At 37.7% G+C, this 19,922-nt stretch overlaps 1 protein-coding gene across 2 annotated transcripts in view; it reads right to left on the bottom strand.

Moving 5' to 3' along the window:
* LOC134673403 (homeobox protein homothorax) overlaps positions 1–19,922 on the bottom strand; it is a 343,072-nt gene that overhangs the window by 160,059 nt on the left and 163,091 nt on the right. For both annotated transcript variants that reach the window (XM_063531382.1, XM_063531383.1), the window contains exon 9: positions 6,935–7,033. In XM_063531382.1, the coding sequence (XP_063387452.1) occupies positions 6,935–7,033 (99 nt within the window). The remainder of the gene's footprint in view (positions 1–6,934; positions 7,034–19,922) is intronic.

The raw sequence follows: 19,922 nt of genomic DNA, 5'->3' as shown, positions 1-19,922 counted from the left end.
TGCTGACGGGTACGCTATGGGCTCACTAAGTGGAGCAATCAGTGGAGGAACCATTCTGGCCCGATTAAAATAACGATATTGACTGTCAAAACTCTAACAACGCTTTAGAATGTTAACGGCAAAGGAAATGAGCAGGCTTACGTTTTAGAAGTTCATGAATGAAAAGAGCAAGTTGAATGAATGAAGAAAAACAAACAGCTTTATCCGCCTTGGCCGATACGAGCGGAACTATCGGAGCGACGGAGATTTATTCTCTCTCTCATTATTCATATCTCAACAAAGAGGGGCATAAATTACAAGCCCCGAAAATATCTAAATCCTAATCCATTCGCCTCGCCTGTCCCCGACTGAATCCGATTTTAAAATATTTATGAAAAGGCAACAAAAAATCTAAAAAAACAACTCCAGAGACAGATTTAAAAATAATAAAAAAATACACGAGAGCCAGCGTCGGAAAAAAGTTAAAATGATTGTAGGGCATCGAGTTGTTGCGTTGTTTTTTTACGTATCCCAGTTTCATTAGATTCGTTTCAATTCGGAGATTAGTCGGAGAAAGGTCTCTTAAGGATAAACGCGTTGATTTATAGGGATTCTTTGGACGATTAGAAGTAGGCAATTAATTGTAGTGTGAGTGAGGTGCCAAGGAGTTGGCGAGTCGGTTGCGGAGTCAATTGGGCGCAGCGCATACGGTATTGTGCGTCCACGTGCGCCGGCCCTGGCCGTGACAGTTCCGAAAATTAGTCACGTGGCCGTTAATAGCCGCGAGGGTGGCACTCGCTTTTTTCCCCAGTTGTTTACAACAGTTGGTGGCTATCGATCCGCCCGGATATAGACGTAAATACAGCGTTATTCATCGGAACGCTGTTTGCCCGCCGCCCTCGTTTTTGTTGTCTCGGCTGTTTTTCATCGATTTCCCGCCGGTGCACGGTCCGGCTCATTGCGGGGGTATTATGTGTTATCTTCGGAGGTTCTGCGCTTTTACATGTAATCGGCGGTATCGGGCCGCAGGCCGTGCGTGCGTGTGTGCGTGTGTGCGTCGCTTCGGCTCTCGGGGCGCACTGCTCGATTAGCGCGGCCGGCACCGCCACGCCGCCTGATTGGGCCATCCATCACAGCCGCCGCCCGCGCGCCCCGCGCCCTCCACCCTCCGGCCCTCCGCCGCGAGGACTCCTCTCGCACCCACCACGCGAATTCAAACCTTGTGCAACCCCCCAAAAGGTCACAGTCGCGCGGAGTGGTGCTGGGCCGGCGCGTTAATGCCGCGACGCGCGCAACAGAGATCGAGGCGTATTTTTAAGACGGATACTTAGTGCGTTACATTATTATAGTTTTGTTTTTTTTTTCGTCTCGGCCGTGTAACCCACACGGTTCGTGTTTTCATATGGCGGCCGGGTCGACGCACCGGCCGGTTATGATACCGAATGCCTTTAGATTTTTGATTGAGGTTTTATTTTATTTGGCGCGACGTTCGTCCCGATTACGTTTCTCGTATTCTTTTACCGCTCGGCCGGTTTTTGTTTCGACGCGTTTCATTGTTCGTAACAAGATCGATTTTAACGATAAGCCAATGCTTCTAATGAAGACGTGGGTGTGCCCCGCTTTAATGACTGGGGCTTTTAGCGGCGAGCTACTAGCGCAACCTGCGGCAGCTCTCCATTACCTGTGCGCCAACATTGCACAAACTACCACCAACCTAGCGCAGCTGTCCTAACATCCAATATTGCCAGCGCTAGAAAAAAAATTCCCCCGTTTCGAAAAACGACTTTAAAAAAACCAATCATACTGCTATTAGCATACCACGGCGTGGGTGAAAGGTCGAAGAAGCTAACAAATTGCATTCTCACGCGCGGACCGCACGACTCGAAAAAAATGCGGAAAACCGCAAATTATAGTCAATATCTTATTGGTATCACCGAAAATGGGTGTTCATTATTAATATTGCCAGATTTTACGAGGTATTTACGTTGCTTCCGCGTTTATTGGTTTAGTACATGCATTTTACGAGCGCAAGGCGAGCAGTTTGCTCGGGAAATATTATCTCGCAACGAGGAATTGACAGGTGACATGGACGTGAAGTGTTTTACGACGGGCCGTGTTTTACTGCGGGTCTAGCCTTAATTAGAACCGCTTTATTTAACGAAGGGATTTTATGTGGACGGCCCGTAAAGAAATAAAATTGAGGTGGCGTGTAGGTACCTATGGGTACCTATTACTCTAGTTACAATTAACTATGCTTACCTATAAATTGTGGGGTAGGGTACCTAGTACTGTAAAATTTTGATCCATTGGTTGCTGTGATGGTTGCTTATAAAGGGTCGTCCATTTATTACATCACACAAAATTTCGATTTTATTTTATACTATTCTAATAAACATTTTAATTGTGTTTCTTATCTCGGTTTAAACTGTTCTGTTTAAGGGCAGGTGTTAGAACATATAAACCTAACAGGTTGTAAACATTATGCCATGAGCTGGCGATTATTTTGTTTTATCTGTGGTTTTCTATTTTGTCAGTGTACTTGAATAAATTAATATATATATCGTTTTTCTGTCTACATATATAATGTTTTACCTACTCTAATCCTGGTAGAATTCCACTCCAAACCCAATACTATACCACTACTATACCTTATAAGTTATAGTGACATAACGTGCGAATTTTTTGAGGAATTTTCCCTTATATAGAGTGACGCCTAATTTTAATTCTTCGAAATCTGTAGCAACTCCTCTCATGCATTTAAGTTATGTTAATGACCCAAGCATTGCTTTTATAGCCTTGACTCGATCATCGACATCTCGATACGCGTCATTGCTGATTGCGAAATGATCACACGGCGTTATTAGCCTCAGACAAACTAGTATAAGTATGACCTCGAGTTCCTAAGAACATATGCATGGTCACAGATCATATGTTTACTGGTTTAAGATAGTTCTAGAATTATCAGCCCTGGGGGCGCGGGTCGCGCCAGTAATGAAGTCTGACCCGATCGCATCGCCCTTAAAAGGTTCAAGCGAAATGAGCGCCCCGAGACCGCTGGCAACACTAAAATGCATTTCTGCTTCGGCGGTGAGCTTTGACTTTCTCAAACCAGATGAAGATTAAAAAGATGCACGTGAAAAAGGGTTTAAAGACGTCCATGTAAAGGAGAGATTGGTGTAATGAGTGAGTGGCGGTTAAGTCGTTCTGGAGCGGAAGGAACGCTAACGAACAACGATTCCAGCTCTAATTTGCGGACATGGCGAACGATCGATCTCATTGGACTTTTGAAAAAGGAAACCGAAGGCACCTTATGAGACGCACAAATTGAGCAATTTAGTGCTTTCCTGCTCACTCTTAATTCTACGGGCTCGCTCTGTTTCGTTCTATCTAATTTCGAATATTGGAGGTGAATTCGAAATGAGAATATTAAAAATTTGTTCGTTTTTCAAGTTTAGGCGGGTAATTATGAGCGCTTGAATAATGTATGCCTGGACAAATGGCCATTAAATATTAAGATTCGAAATTCGAATTTTGACAACAAAAAATACAGTTAATTAACAAAACACGTGTAAAAGCAGCAGTATGCTAACTGCCAATCAATCAGATGGTAATAGAGTCGTAAAATAAACATGGACAACTCAATGACACGTTGTAGGTACCTACACAACATACATGCCTATTCATTTAAAACACAATAGCTTTCGAAATACATTGACATACCTACTAATTTCTTAATAGTTATTTTAATACTTAAACAAAGTACCTACTTGAAAACACGTTTCATCAAAATACGACTTGTGATAATTGCCTAAACTAAACATTACCTAATACTCGTAAAACTAAAAAAAAGTAATTTTATTGTTTTAAGTAAATCTAGAAAAAAACTATTACACATACAATATTAAATCCTTAGTAATAGTGTTGTTGTTCTTGTTACATGAACACTGGTTAAAGATAAAATTGATGAGAAAGCACTAAAGCTTCAATAAAAACTAAAAGTCGCGTTGCACGTATTACGAGGCATTTATTACAATTCTCATTAACGCACGTAATTAATTATTACTTCTTAATAGATATTTTTCCTCCTAATCGGGGTAAAAACAGCGCTTGAGCGGGTAACCCCGTGGCATTCCACACCCGTTACTATGGCAACCGACGTCGTGCATCCGACTACCAACCTCCCTCTCCCCCGCACACAAATAACGACCTTATTTTTTACTACAAAAGGATCTAATCAGAAATACCGCTAAATGAAGTTATAACATTCCGTTACGATACCCCACAATCGTCAATACGCGCTCGTAACAATGAAATTGCGACCTTAATGTCTGCCAGTAACGCGCCATTTCGAATGCGCAAATGACTTAAGAATAGCGACATAAGGAATTGTTTTATCTCTTTCACACGTCGTAAAGACGAGATCTCGCGTGCTCGCTCGCTAGTCCTTTCTTTGAGGACGGAATCGATTCTGCCGCGGCGTCTCTTTCCTACGGAGTTTTTGTTCACAGTTATCCGTCTTCGGCGTTCATTCGAGACGTCAGATAAAATCGTTATTGTAACGAACCTCCGAATAAATTGACTGCGCTTCTTCCGATTCCATTTGCGATTCTACTACTTTATTATATTTTATCTGACGGATTTTTTCTTTTCACCGTTCTCACAAACCTTACGGTGCTCTATTATTCATTCAGTATCGATGTTTCGAAGAACTTAGAAATCTTCATATCAAATGAAAATGACCGTCAACTGTGCAATGGCCGGTAATTGATATAGTGTAATGGAAACAGGCAATGGAGCTGACGTGTTAAAACAAGAGGAAGACAGATGCGCGCCAATCATACGCGCGAGAGCGAAATGGATATTCCCGCGCGCCGGACGCCATAACGGTGCAAGTGCATTTCATTGTCAAGCTAATTGTAACCGTAAACTTAGTGTCATTGAGCTTAATTTAGATCGACGGGTGACCGCGTAGTGTTATGACAGATCGCTCAATAGATGGCGTTACGGTATAAGAGCGGTAATTTTGGTCGGCAGTAAAATAAATTTGATGACATTGTAAAGTTGTTTGGAAAGTGTTTTGTGCGATTATTGTGGGCTATATTCGTACTAAAGTTGAGATAATTACTGGATTTTAGTGTTTAATGTCTGATAAAACGTTTCATATAACGATCTTAAGTCTTTGCAAGGCAACGTGTTATTAATGGGATGGGTTATTTCTTAACTTAAAGCACCTATTTGAATAAAATGCAATTATATTAGTTATGTCCAAGGCATTAAATTTATGTTTTGTGGCTTTATAGTGTAATAAACCTTATAATTAAACTTCGATATGAATAATTAGGTACTTAACTTCTCATTTACTTTTCAAAACCGCTGTTCAGATCATTACTAAAACATGCGTTATTTCTATGAATTTTCAATAGGTACTTACTGTAAATAATACTTTTAATATTTTGTGAATGAACATTATAATTATAATAATATTTATACTTGGTTTATATTTTTTGACTCTATCCCTTTGCCGATATCAATTTCAATTTTTTTAAACAATGCGACAACAATTTAAAGTACCTACCTACCTATTTCTGTGAGTGTTTAATCCTAAAAACAAAGAATTATATAGTTATACAATGATTTATAGGTTATATTTTGAATTGACCCACAGTGTGATGACCTTGCAAGACGGATGACACTCGAGCGCCGACGCTCGATACAATCGACGCATCGGCTCGTTACCGCATCGATTTAACTGTCATCGGAATCGATTGTTCAATGCGGTTGTGCCGTGGACAGAATTAACCGAGTTTCGGGTTGAAAACGGGTCACTCACGCAGGTTTACTTTTGTTGTTGCGTGAGTGACCCGTTTTTAAATATGTACCTAACTAAAATGTTGTTTAAAAAGCATGTAGGGCTTTTATTGCAGATTGAATGTAACTTCTTTGATTCTTGTGAAATAAAGGTTTCTTATGTAGGTAACATCAACATTACCTGCTTGAATTTGATTTGCTGTCTATAAGCAAAATAAAACACCATTTTGCATAAATTTTAAGAATGGCATGTTTTTTTTTGAAAATGCCGTGATCATTATACCTATACCTTCCTATCAAATAACGTTACCTATAGGCACCTAACTATAAATATTTATTTCCTTCTGTATACAATTATACCTAACAATCCAATTAGGTACTCATGATTAGTGTTTTCTCCATGTCTTAATTTTTACATTCAAGATGCTAACAATTTTTAACTTTTGAATATCCAGTAACACGTTGGAGAATCGAACCCACTAAGCCACTCAGCCTCAATCTAATCTGTTCTTATTTTATCCTTATCGATGGCGATAGCGTTATCGTTGACCTTGCCAAGACAAGATTGCTCTCCGACGCTATGATGGATGGCTCTACGGATATTTGACTATAGTTGCGATAGGTACCTACTTTGAGTTTCTTTTTAAATGTATTAGCTGTTTTTCATCCAGTTTCTCTCAAAACGATTAGTACAGGCAACATCCTTGTGCAGTATGTTGTTAGTTAGTTAATTTTGCTAAGCGTTTTTGAAAATCGACATGCACTGTGCCTATTTTGCGAAAAGCCCTACTCTAACTACCCTAGCTCCTCTACGAGACCAAGCAACGTCTTCAGGTTGCTAACTGCCTCCTTCAGTGTGCACGGATTCCCTAGGCATTGGCGTAGCTAAGCGCGCCCGGAATGCCCTCGCGCGAGGCCCCTGCGGTCGGGCACATTGAAAGAAAAGGGCCTCGCAGATGCGACTTCGCTCACGGCTAGATCCTAGGTACTTGCTCCAGTATGTTGAGAAAGAGACTGTCTAAACTGGACTCAGCTGGAAAGATCTGGAAGAAGCCGCTTAAGATCGTGACAAATGGAGGATTCTTCTGCGAGCCCTATGTCCCTAATGAGGGATAACAGGAATGCATCATCATCATGTTATACTTACCAGGGTATTCTCCCGGGCTGCCTAGGAACACGGAGGAGTAGACCCGCCGCGCCACGTCGGGCGGGGACGACCACTCGCGCCGCGACGGACACCATTTGCCTGGAACATACAAACAAACATCATAAATATAATGAAAAAATGGTTGTCTGTAAAGTCGGTTTACGGACGATAATGAATGAATTAATGAAATTTTATTCCAGAAATAATCCATATGTGTTTAAAGCTTATTACATTTAAATTTGCATTTAAGACTAATTACGTAATAAAATACAATTATTAATTAAATTAAATTAAGACTTAGAATTTAGATAATTTTGCGTGATAATGTCATAAGAAAATGTGGCCGTAACGTTACCATGGAGATCTTTCGACGACGTTACCGTGCATGCTACCGGTGTTCATCGTGTTTAAGACTTTATCACGTAAAAAAAAGGAAATTGAAAATATTTATTTCAGATTATCCATATTTTTGTGTACATGTACAAGACTATAATAGTAAGTAACAAAGAAAAAAATAAAACTATAAAGACCCGTTATACTCAGATATTATAATATATTTATAGCGAGTCACTCACGAACCGCATCAGAATTGCGTGAGTGACCCGTTATAAATATACTAGGGTATGTTCAATTTTATTGTAGGTACTTAGATATTGGTTGATAGTGAGAAACAAAACGATTTTTATTGAATACTCTTGGTAAGGTAGGTATACTTCTTCTCATTGGTCAAAGATAGTAAGTACAATTTTTACTGTATATATGTATATAAAGTAATTCGGATAAGATCTGTGGGATCCACAATCCTGTTTAGATCCGGATTGCAAATGTATGTTTTGTTATGTAGTCCATGTAGTTTGAAAAATCTTATTTACTTGTAGCATATTTGACAGCAATTTTCAAGTAGGAACCTACTTATATTTATTTATGTTAACATCAAACCATTCTTCATAAAACATCGACATTCCATATAGCTTATCAAACATTAGGTATTTCCACATTTTTTGTCTTCTTTTGCTTAAAAAAAATAAACTACTAGCACATGACCCTCCGCTAAAAGCCATTATGTCTACACATGGGACGATTCTCGCCCAATTCCGATTTAAGAAAAAAACTGCTACATTAGTCCTCCCGCCTATCTAATGGATTCAGCCAAGTCTCACAGGACCCAAGCGTCATTACGAAAAAAAAAATAAAAAAAAGAAAGTCCTGGGAGAACGAAGGTGTTGCCAGCAACACCCTCTGTTTTCTTGCTAGGGGAGGCAATATCATACACCATTAACAATTTTGGTGCTTTTTTAACGGTGTCGCGGAGGGTAACATGCGTCATTGTATCTTGGCAATAATAATATCATAATAATATGCCTTATAGCTTTGCGAAATCCAAAACTGGTAACCTAATATAAAATATAAAAATCTTTTCAATATATATCAAAAATAAATTTAGATACAAATAAGGACATATTTAGTGTCATCACAAGTTTTTTTTAAAGTGAAACTTTCGTGCTGACGTGGCCGATCAAACACACAGCATACAATGCGCAATAATACTGGTACATGTGTATGTAAGTACAAAAATAACCTATCAATAATAAGGTCAAGCTGCACACCTCTAGTAAAATAACAAACAGCTGTATAAATGTTAAAAAAATACCACTTATGCTGCTCTTTTTATTTTAATTGACGAATAATTACGAACGCTGCGTTAGTTGCCGCGGGGGGCAAAAATCGAACTTCGAAAAGAACCCAACCGCCATTATTTTTACCCGCTTTATTCCTTTTTCGAAATTCGAACAAAGCGCTTGGGCAATGGTGCATGTATGATTGATAGCGAGCGACGCGGGCGAAATGAACATTCGATCTTTGAAAATAAAAGCCCTTGACCTCCGATCCTTTTGTTATTCAAAATACATTTTTGTTATCTCCGCTACATCCATGCTATCCCAGTGCAACAATTTTATCGTAACCCCAAAATTACGCCGTAAAGTAAAATTACATCGTTGAAAAACTCGAAAATTACCCCATCACGGTAAGAAACAAGTTAACGCCATAAACAAATACTAAAAATCTGGTAACCGAAATAAGGCGGCACTCTAAATAAGAATTAAAGTAAAATTGCTGAGGTGTGACTCCCCCGGGTAGGGTAGGCGAAGACGATATTCATAACGCGAAAAATTGTAATAACCTGCTGAATATCAGCTAGGGCGAGGTGGCGATGCCGCGTTATTTATAGGAGGGCGACTGGCGGGATTTGTTAAGGAAATTGTCTAAATATGCCCGTTAGGATAACGCATAACACATCTACATCCCAAAGAGTAACACGATCCCTACAAACGCCTCTAATTCCAAATGATACGCTACAATACCCCCATTACCGAAAAACAATGGCCGTTTTACAAAAACATAGCAATTACACATTCATAATTCTTTTTTCACGATACCGAATTAAAACAATTGGTGGCTCGAAAGCTGTTTTGATTTCTATCATTCTTGAAACGGCGGATTTGTGTTCGGGCAACAATCCGTGCTTAATAACAGTGATTGCGTGAATCGGGAATTAGATCTTCCCAGGGGGCGTAATCCAAAGAAACCTACAATTATTTTTACTCGATAATTACTATTAATTATTGCCCGAGCGATTCTCCGACTCCATTCGAGCTGTTTCGGGCTAAAATTGCTCCGGTTCCGAGAAACGGGGTTTTTGTTTTAATTTTGTTTCATTGTTAAGTCGTCGGTGTTGCATTTCTGCTTTTTACACACATTTTATTACGCTTTTGTCTTTCACTTAAACATATATGTCTTGATCGGATGTGTTTAGAAAATATAATCATGGTGATTTATTTAGTTAACCTATTACGCGTATTCAAATCAAAGTTATACACAACTAATATTTTATTTAACTGACTTGGAACGTAATAACGATTAGCACGCACGTTTTAAGAGGCCATTAGGATTCGATACTGAATAAATTAAATAAATAGTTAAATTCCCCATAAATCTTAAAATACGTTAAATTTCCGTGTCCCAGGTACCAGGGTGTAAGCACCTGCCAGGAGTAACCTGCATCCGAAATATAAAAGCAGCCGAGGATGTCCCTCTTCTCACGATAAATCACTCGGACTTTTTCTGCTCCGGAGAGACACTCCCGACTCCCGTGTTTTATGTGAGCCTGGTTTAGTCGAGGCTCCTTGCCTATGTTTTTTTTTCTCTCAGTTATTTCGAAATGTAAGATGGTTTAGAGTTTACGGTAAACAAAACGAAATACTACTATTCCTTTCTTTCTACCTAATGCCAAAAATATAGGTATGTATGTACTTAACTCCGTATCGGTTTAATCGTGTGTCGATAGGTGGCAGTAAATTTACTATGACCGTAACTCTCTATACACTCTATTCTGTTTGTTAATGCCTAAAGTGCCGAAGGTGTTTTATAATTATAAACTTGAACAAACTACTCAGCTTAAACCTAAAATGTTAGAGGAGGTAAAAAAACATTGGCCTCGTTATATAAAATAACTAGATAATTGAAGTAAAAAGCCCGCATGAAGATAGATGACAATGTAATTTGTAAACTTATTTGTATTCGCATGAATATCTAAAAACCCTTAGAAACAGTGGATGGATGGCCTTAATGACATAAATTTGAATCTGACGGCAAGCACATAGTACAAAAAAAACCGGGCAAGTGCGAGTCGGACTCGCGCATGAAGGGTTCCGTACCATAAAGCAAAAAAAACGGAAATAAATGCAAAAAGAAAATGGTCACCCATCCAAGTACTGACCACGCCCGACGATGCTTAACTTTGGTCAAAAATCACGTTTGCTGTATGGGAGCCCCACTTAAATCTTTATTTTATTCTGTTTTTAGTATTTGTTGTTATAGCGGCAACAGAAATACATCATCTGTGAAAATTTCAACTGTCTAGCTATCACGGTTCGTGAGATACAGCCTGGTGACAGACAGACGGACGGACGGACGGTCGGACAGCGAAGTCTTAGTAATAGGGTCCCGTTCTACCCTTTGGGTACGGAACCCTAAAAATGACTTTAAATGTAGCTGTTCGTATGCACAAATACGTCGAAAAAGTTTAATTAGAGAATTCCTGAGGCTACTCCAAAAGCTTTTAATGTATCCTTTTCACATAAAAAGAAATATTTCTAAACCTATAAAACATTGAATACCTACCTACTAATAAAGTTGCATTTTAACTTTAGAATCTAACAATGCATTTGACTGTCTAATAACGACTCATAATCGCTTTCCGTCCTCTCAGCAAACAGTGTAACCTGTCATACTCCCAAACTATTCGAAGACACCGTCTAAGTGCCTATACAACCTCTATACGCCGGGTATAAAGCAATTTCCCTAATGGCCGATGGCTCTGCTGATCCCGCCCGTGTTTGTATATACCCATATATAACCTCTATAGGTAGCTTTCCATGCGTTTAATGACAATTCGTGACATAGCGTCTATAAAGCCAATTCTGTAAAAGTGATCTCATGTGAGTTATCTCCTATTTTTTCTGCGATAATAAAGACAGATGTAATTTTTTAAAAACACATAACACCTACTTAAAAAAAGATGTACAGCAAGTCTTGATTAATCTATTTTTTGCGAGTAAAAGAGTAAAACTGTGTGTAACAGGTTAAATATAGTTTAATTAACCATTTAAAGCCTTATTTAGAGATTATAAAACTCATGTTGCTTACTTGTTAATCAATATTTTAGCATGTAACGATGTTTGCTCCAAGTAGTCGTATAAAAAGCCTCTAAACGACCTAAAGGTTTTAGCACCTGCGTGAGTAGCCGGTAAAAACATTCGGCCATTCAAAACAGGCGTATGTCCCCGAGCGTGCGATTGGTTATAAACCTTTTTATAATACAACTAGCTTTACTAATAAGGTAATATGCTTGTTAACCTACTGGTAAACGTGGAAAATGTCAAGTTTATGTTTTACGTTTCTATTTATGTCTCAAGAAATTACGAAGCTGTAGGTTATACACATTAATCGCTTTTTTGTGGTACGGAATTATTCTTATACATATGTTCATTTATTTTAAATATAAACTAATATATTTGACAAATTGGACTTCATTGTATATGGTCTGGACTGATATATGTCGTTTGAGACTCGCGACTCAAGCTAAAATAGTACGCAGCCTAAGTCCAATCACAGTACTGCAAGAGTTATACATGTATATCCACGCAAAGAAGTTATCTCGTATCTTTATCAGTTTATCACAACGAAAATTATAAGGTGAGAGCTACTAAGGATTTTACCCATTTTAGTTGTTGAACGACCTAATTTCAACGTTCAATATTTCGGCTAGTGAAAATTTTCAAACGGCACGGCATAAGTTCTGTTCTCGAAAGTTCCGAATTCAAAATACCTACCGCGATATTTCATCGCATAGCAGTCAGCAAGCTCAAACGCCTTCCATGCCTTCACAAGTCCGCCATTACGGACGAACCTGAAATTTCCACGTCCCGAACTAATAAACCAACAAAAATGCATTTTTAAACTGAAACTTACCTAATTGCTACCATTCGCAGCTCGAAAACTAATAACTCTAACCCAAAGCAATAAGACTTACAATTGTTTGAACGGAATTTGTATTTACTATCTTATTGGAGTTCAAACTTGACGGGTAGACTTGGAATCGTCATAAGACGGCTCAGGGGCGTCAGTGGAAAACGCGTTCTATTTTGAGTCGGTTAAGGTTTTGTTTTAGTTGGGAGAGGAAAGGGTCGTTGGCTCAAGGGGTGGTTCCATGGAATCTGACGTATAACTCATCCGTAGGTACGGACGGACGGATCGATATTATACCTACCTATTAAGCCGTGTTTGTTTTTCGGCGTCTTGCAGTTACGTAGTATACGTAGAGACGTGTTGGAGGAAACTTTAGGTGAGGTGAAAGATATAGCTCTTTCATTTGTTGGAGCACGGATGTTACATTTAGACCAGCTTCCTGGAAAGGGACTTAGCGTTTCAGGAAAAATGTTTTGATTGAACTACGTGTAAGTATATTTTTGTTCTAAAAAAAGGTATCTGATTATAAGACGTTTCATAAGCATTAAAAGGAAATGATAAATAAAAGAAAAACATGAATAATACAAGAGTCATTAAGAGTTTATATCTCTGTAATGTTAAGACTTAAACACACATGTATGTGTAAGATGTATAAAACAAATGAGTGTAATAAGTATGTTAGAATTTTTTTTTGCCTTAGGTCAAAAGCAGAAACATCTTTTGATAAATATCAAAAATGATCGGGAGCATTTCAAACAATGCCTTCAGAGATAAAAACTATTATTTCGTGGTTCATTGGACTTCTTTCAAGTTCTTCAACATTATGACGGTTAAGTTTTTACATCCCGTATTCGAAGATACGAACCTTCGCAGCATGCGAGCTTTTCCTTATCTGGTAAGAAATCGGCCCAAATCCACAGTTTTTACTCAGCACCGCAAAAACACCCTTATTGTTCCACAGTTTAAAAACAGAACACCGGCCGCAAACGAATTCGAAATAAACAAAAAGCAGAAAACGAAAAAAAATTCAAACATCGAACACGGGAAACCGTTAAAGGTTCAATGGCCCCGAAACCATGATGGCGGAAGGCTATCCATAACCGGGTGACAGGAGCTCGCGTTTTTCGCCCGCCGTTTGACAGCTGTCAAACGCGACCTTGACACTGCTTGACAATCATCGATCATGGGTCACGGCCGCGGTAGGGTCAACGGCATAATGTATATAGATTAGCCTGATTTGAATTATCACCTAGACCTATTCAGGAGTAAACAGGATATCTATTTTAGGCGCTGATCTTGATTATTAATGTCGAATTGAAACACAAGAGTCATTACTTCCGAAAATTCACAGTGAACCCGCTAGGCAAGTCCTTTTTTTTGTACTGAAATTGAGGAGCGTCGCGATCATACATTTAAGTAAATTATTTACAAAATTGGAATCATGTTTTTGAAATAATTGGTTCATCTTCTGGTAGGAATAAATATAAAATCATGCATGACCCAAAAAAATTATATAATTTTCAGTTGGGTTGCGAAAATACCGGATTTTCGTAACTCAGAGGAAGATTTTTAGGACATACCCACTGTGAAATGACGCTTAAATGACGCTTTCTTTACAATATACCTACATAAGTGCGATTTCTATGCACCAAATTTTATCGAAATCTGACGAAACATCAGATCTGACAAAATAAAAGAGGCCCTCGTATTTTAAAGTCTGGGAAATAAATTGAAATCATTTACAAGGATAAATTAGATGTCGAGATTTCAAATCCAAGCATTTTTGTGCATTCGCATAGCAAATCGTACCCTCGTGATGGTCAATGGTGTCCGTATAGCCTATGGAAGCAAATTATAATAAGATATGGTAAATCTCAGCACTCGCACTACCTTATTCTGAAATGCTTGGCAGGGAAAAACTTTACTTATATCCTAAAAGTTGGTTGGAAACTTGCCATATATCAAATTATATTCAACTATGCATGAAATACTGGTAAGTCCTCTGAGCTCACTCTGATTTTAGTTGCTAACTTCTACAAGCTTTATAAAAGTTAAAATTGTATACGCATGCTTTATAAAGTTTCGTATTTTTAGGTTCCTACCAAAAGTTTGGTAATCAGGACTCAATTACTAAACTAAGTCAAGTTGGTAATTAAATACTTTTAATTTATCATAGGCATCATAGCAGACATTAAGAAAAATAATGAATAAATCCACACAGACCTAACTACCCGAAAATGTACAAATTGTTTGTTTACTTTTATTTAAATACCTAAAGATAGCCCGGGGTTAAGCGGTTAAACCGTTAACCCTGTCAAATTGTACTGGTAACTCTATCTCCAGGTTTAACCGTTTAACCCGGGTTAGTGTAGTTTCCCTTGTCTCATGTTCCTCCCTACAGTTCCCTAAAACTAAACTAGTGTAGTCCGTGTAAGTGTAGTGTAAACTATGGGCGTGGTAATGGTGTTCTGATGATGACCGCGAGGGGAGTCGCTCAAAAAACGCTCCCGACTTTTCCAACTTTTAGGGGCTACTTTACTAGCGCACCTGCTTTTTGTAAAACTAGGAGATTTATGTGTAGTAAAAGTTAGCAGATTGTTAAATGCTTAAGTATTAATTTCTTACAATAAGTTCCAGTTGCACCAACTAAATTTGACAGACTGATCAACGTCAGCCGGCGCGCCCCGGCGCTTTACTATGAAACTTTCCATAAGTACATAAAAATTCAGCGAACTCTTTAACAATACGAACAGTTTGGTGCAACCGACCCTTAGTCTGTTACAATAAGCCTGAAACAACAGTACAAAAATTAAAGAAACCATTTGGAAAAATTTTCAGACTTCATACAAAGCTTGAGTTAAACCACGAAAAGTTCTGTAGCAATTTTGATGGCCCACGCAGTGCAAGTGTTATTTATATACGTCATCATTTCATAGAAGTTTGACGTTTAAAATAACACTTGCACTGCGTGGGCCGTGAACTATCAAAATCCTTGCAGATTTATCTTGGTCTAATTAATTCTAACAGCAGTTTGATTTGAAGCTAAGAATATTTTTCAGTAATGTAACATTACCATTAAAAAATCATCCACTGCACGGAACTGCCCAGAGTGGGGCGAAAAAAAAAAGAAAAACACTACGAGTCGAAATGTGCTCGTCACGCGGGCTCGACATACCGTGGCGGTACCATTTTCATAAATTTCACAACCCTAACACACAACAATCAAAATTCACCTTTATCGAGATTAAATTAGGGTCGGTTTTACAAGTTGAGCATTATAAGGCGTTTTGAAAATAGGGTTGGCGCTCGTATAAATGCGGAACGTATAGAAAAATGTGATTACTCATGCCGACGCCGAGAAAAAAATTACAAGCGGGTATGACACGGCCTTACGAGGGAGGCACGTTTTTGGAGCGTAGGTCTCTGAGTTTATGGGTCAATGATCTTGCCTGATTAAAAGGTTCAAAGGTGATATATTGGCGGGCTTTGTTGATGGTATCCGTGATTTCACTGAATCGATACAAGATTTTGTAAAGGCTTGATTACGAAAGTAAAATTTTACGTCTTTTATTTGACTAAGAAGAACGTATCAAAATTAAATTCAGCCGTTGGGTCTTTAAACTGTGCCAACATACCTATTACATACAACATACATTACAACAACATCATACATACCTATTTTAAAAATATCAGTATTTTCATCAGTCATTCGAGTCGAGTATCCAATCCAATAAAAAAGTAGAAATACATAGGTATACTTAGATATAAAAACCATACCTAGTTTGAGGTTTTTATGGTAGAAGCTAACAGTTATTAAAAAAACACATACACACACACACACACACATATTAGCTAGCTCGATTATAAAATGTATATATATCAAGTAAACTGCTGATATAACAGAAGTTTCAAACTAAACGTCGTTGTTCAAATTTAAAAGTATCTATGACTGTTTTGCAGTGGGGTGTAGTTTTGATGACAACGCAATATCGTCAGCGGACTTGTCTTTCCTTAACAACTTTCTGTTAAAACTTTAAGTTTGAGTGTTTCTGCGTAGAGAATTGTGAAAACTAGCACTTTTACATTGTTGTCCGTGACAGGAAATTCGACAGCATTTTGTGACAACCCTGGGTTCCTGCTTGTTCCAAAAGTTCAGTGATATTTTTGAAAATCTACTTTTAATTGTTTTTGAATAAAGTAATATGAATGTTTTGTGCAATGTCAACGGCCGTGTATAAATGTGAGTTAATAAATGTCAACGGTGTTCATAATCTCTTCTCCATTTTGTTTCATTGTTTTGAAACTGCAAATTATACAGGTTTTTTGTTAAGTAGCAACCGAAATTAAGAAAAACTGCCTAATTAAGAAAAACCATAGGAATCTTTCCAATATCATTCGCGATACAACCCAAATTACCAAGCTTAGCAGAAAGTAATTAGCAACGTGAACGTCTGGCAATGGCACCCCGGCGGGGCATCCTCAGAGCATCATTCCAACAGCCTTCCAAGCTCTAGTCTTTAAAAACCAGTATAAGAGCATACAACTACAGATGTAGGTACTTGGAGGTCAGGTTATAATGGTGAAGCTGGAAGATGAAGTTGGTGTTGGTTGCGTAGGCGATGGGAATGGGGGCTGTCTGCAGCACGCTCGAACTTGGATACATCGCTCTTATGATATTATGATCCCCTGGTTGCTTGGATCGAAATTTGATATAAATAATTATGTACATTGTATCCGAAAATACTGGCAATCTACTTAAAATAGGCGATATAAGAAGGATTGCACCTATGACAGAGCCCTGTGGTACACCGGTGCCTAACCATTTTGGACCTATAAATTGTTTCTTTGTTATAATTCTCTCAAATTTCCATAAGAAATCACAAGGAGATCCACAATGTACTTTTTACAAGCTTTTATTTAACTTGCAATGTAGGTAAGTATTTATTATATTCGGGTAAAATCATGCAAGCCGAATTAAACCCTTCCAATAATTCGATTGAGCTGAAATTTCACATACATAATGTAAGTTGGGAGACAATGAAATATTATGCTACCATCGAGCTGATCTGATGATGAACACAGGAGGTGACCAAATGAACTCTTTATTGAAACAATGCAACCTAATTGCGTTTGTTAGGTACAGTCAACGATAAAATGTGCATCAAAAATGATTTTTTTGACATAAACTTATTTAATTTTACAATTCAAAAAATATATTTTCATTTATTTTTCTGTAACCTCTCCAATTTCCCGGCACTCTGTATCATTAAACCCCCTCAGGTGGAGGGGAGGGGGGCGCCCTCCGTAACTAAATTTTGAACTGTCACGCAGATTAATGACGTTAGACCGCGCGATACGCTAATGCTTCCATAGTGTGGATACGACGGAGTTTGAAATTCGAATGTGGTTTGAAATAGTACGTTATTCATTAGTGCACTAAAAAAGGAAATTCATTTAAGAAAACTAATTATTTACCCTTTTAATCGAAAAACTTAGTAATACAAACCACTGTTTTTTTTTAACAAACAAAAATGTTAAAATGTCGTTTTAAATAACATTTGATTCACAAATGTTATTATTTTATGAATAAAAACATTATGGTCAAAATAAAATCGGTAGTAGTAGTATTGGTGCAGGGTTGCGTAATGCATCCCAACCATAATGTGATTTATAGTGTTTAGTTTCAAAATATATTTTTATACAATATGTATGCTAGTTTTAAGGTATTTATGTATGGGCCAATTGGTTGTCGGAAATAAAGATTTTCATTCATTTTCATCATTGGTATTGTACGAGCAACTACTCCACCGACAAGAGCCAGGCTCTTAAATTATGATGACGATGATAATGATGATGATGATGATGATGATGTAAGAATGATTTAATTCAGACAATATTCGAAGCTCCGTAAGGAACTATAAAATAAAACTCGTGTGATGAGCACGTACAATAATTATTTTTGTTATGAATATATCTATTGAATACATTCAAGATTAATGTGAGACTCGGTGGATTTCCAAGTTTGTGTAAAATTAACCCATGAACAAGGCCGAAGATTTATTTGCCATTTTAGATATTTTTACCATTAACAATGAATTAGGTCCCAATTCCAAAATCAAACTAATTCGAGAATTTCTTAAAGGCGTATCCACATTAAGCTCACCCAAAAGAATGGATTTCCGAAATCGATCGGTCCAAATGCTCCGAAAATATTCACAGCCAGCACATGTCGCCCGGTGTGTATGTATTTTTGTATGCCATGTGTTTAGGCATGTGTTCATGTTATAATGTTGTGTTTTTAAAGTTATTCTTAATGTATGATGCTATAAGTAATATGTTTTGAGGTAAGCTAGTAATGTTCTGAAGTATTTTTCAACGATATCATGATTTTGAAAACCGTAATACCACCCAACTATATTCCAAAAGTACTACACAAGTACTACACAAATTAAATTAAATAAAACTCTGTCAGTCTGTCTGTCACCAGGCTGTATCTCTTGAACCGTGATGTATTGAACTGTATCTAGACAGTTAAAATTTTCACAGATGATGTATTTCTGTTGCCGCTATAACAACAAATACTAAAAAGTACGGAACCCTCGGTGGACGAGTCCGACTCGCACTTGTCCGGTTTTTTTATAGTTTGGCCATAGACTGGTCTCATTTCAGACACAGACAAAACCTAGTTATGTTTTATATCTAATATACTATAATTCGAACGCGTGAGTTGTTATTTTGAAGTTAAAAAATAACTATTCTGGTACACTTTTCATTCAAGTAAACTTGAATGTAATAATCTGTAGCTACATGTGTGATCCTGTAATTGGCTTTCCATCTCTTATTAATTTGGGATACTCTGTATAGATAGCTGTTGGATCTCCATAACATAAATAAATAAATAAATAAATAACGTACCTACCTATACTATATAAGTACTTACGGATATGATTGGTCGTTCTTGTCTGCGTGACAGAGTGTTAAAACGGTGTCCGTCACTTTCTATCCCACGGTGTTAAAAAGTGACAGTTATTTTATCACGTGGATAAAGATGGATAAAGCCATCCATAATACGCCGGCAGATTCTTTAGTTACATAAGCGGGTAATATAATGTTCCAATAGATTAAACATAAACGATAATATATCATTATGTTATCTACGATAATACGTATTTAGCAGTCACTAAAACAAATTTATACTACAATGCAACCAGCCGTAATAAATAATTACACCGAGAAAAACCGCAAAATGGCACATTGTGCGCAGATTAAAAACACCGCCATCTAGACACTAAACACATTAATTAAAATTAAAGTGACATTCGGTAAATAAATGGGAAATTAACGAAACCACGATTTATCGGCCATGGCGGATACAGCCGTTAGATAAATATCCCATGTTATAAATAAACCGCGACCTACCCAACTTGAATAAAAACCGTATTATAAATTATGAAAAACA

This window comes from Cydia fagiglandana, chromosome 18 (assembly GCF_963556715.1).
Source record: "Cydia fagiglandana chromosome 18, ilCydFagi1.1, whole genome shotgun sequence".
Lineage (NCBI taxonomy): Eukaryota > Metazoa > Arthropoda > Insecta > Lepidoptera > Tortricidae > Cydia > Cydia fagiglandana.
This window is presented reverse-complemented; position numbering and strand designations above follow the sequence as displayed.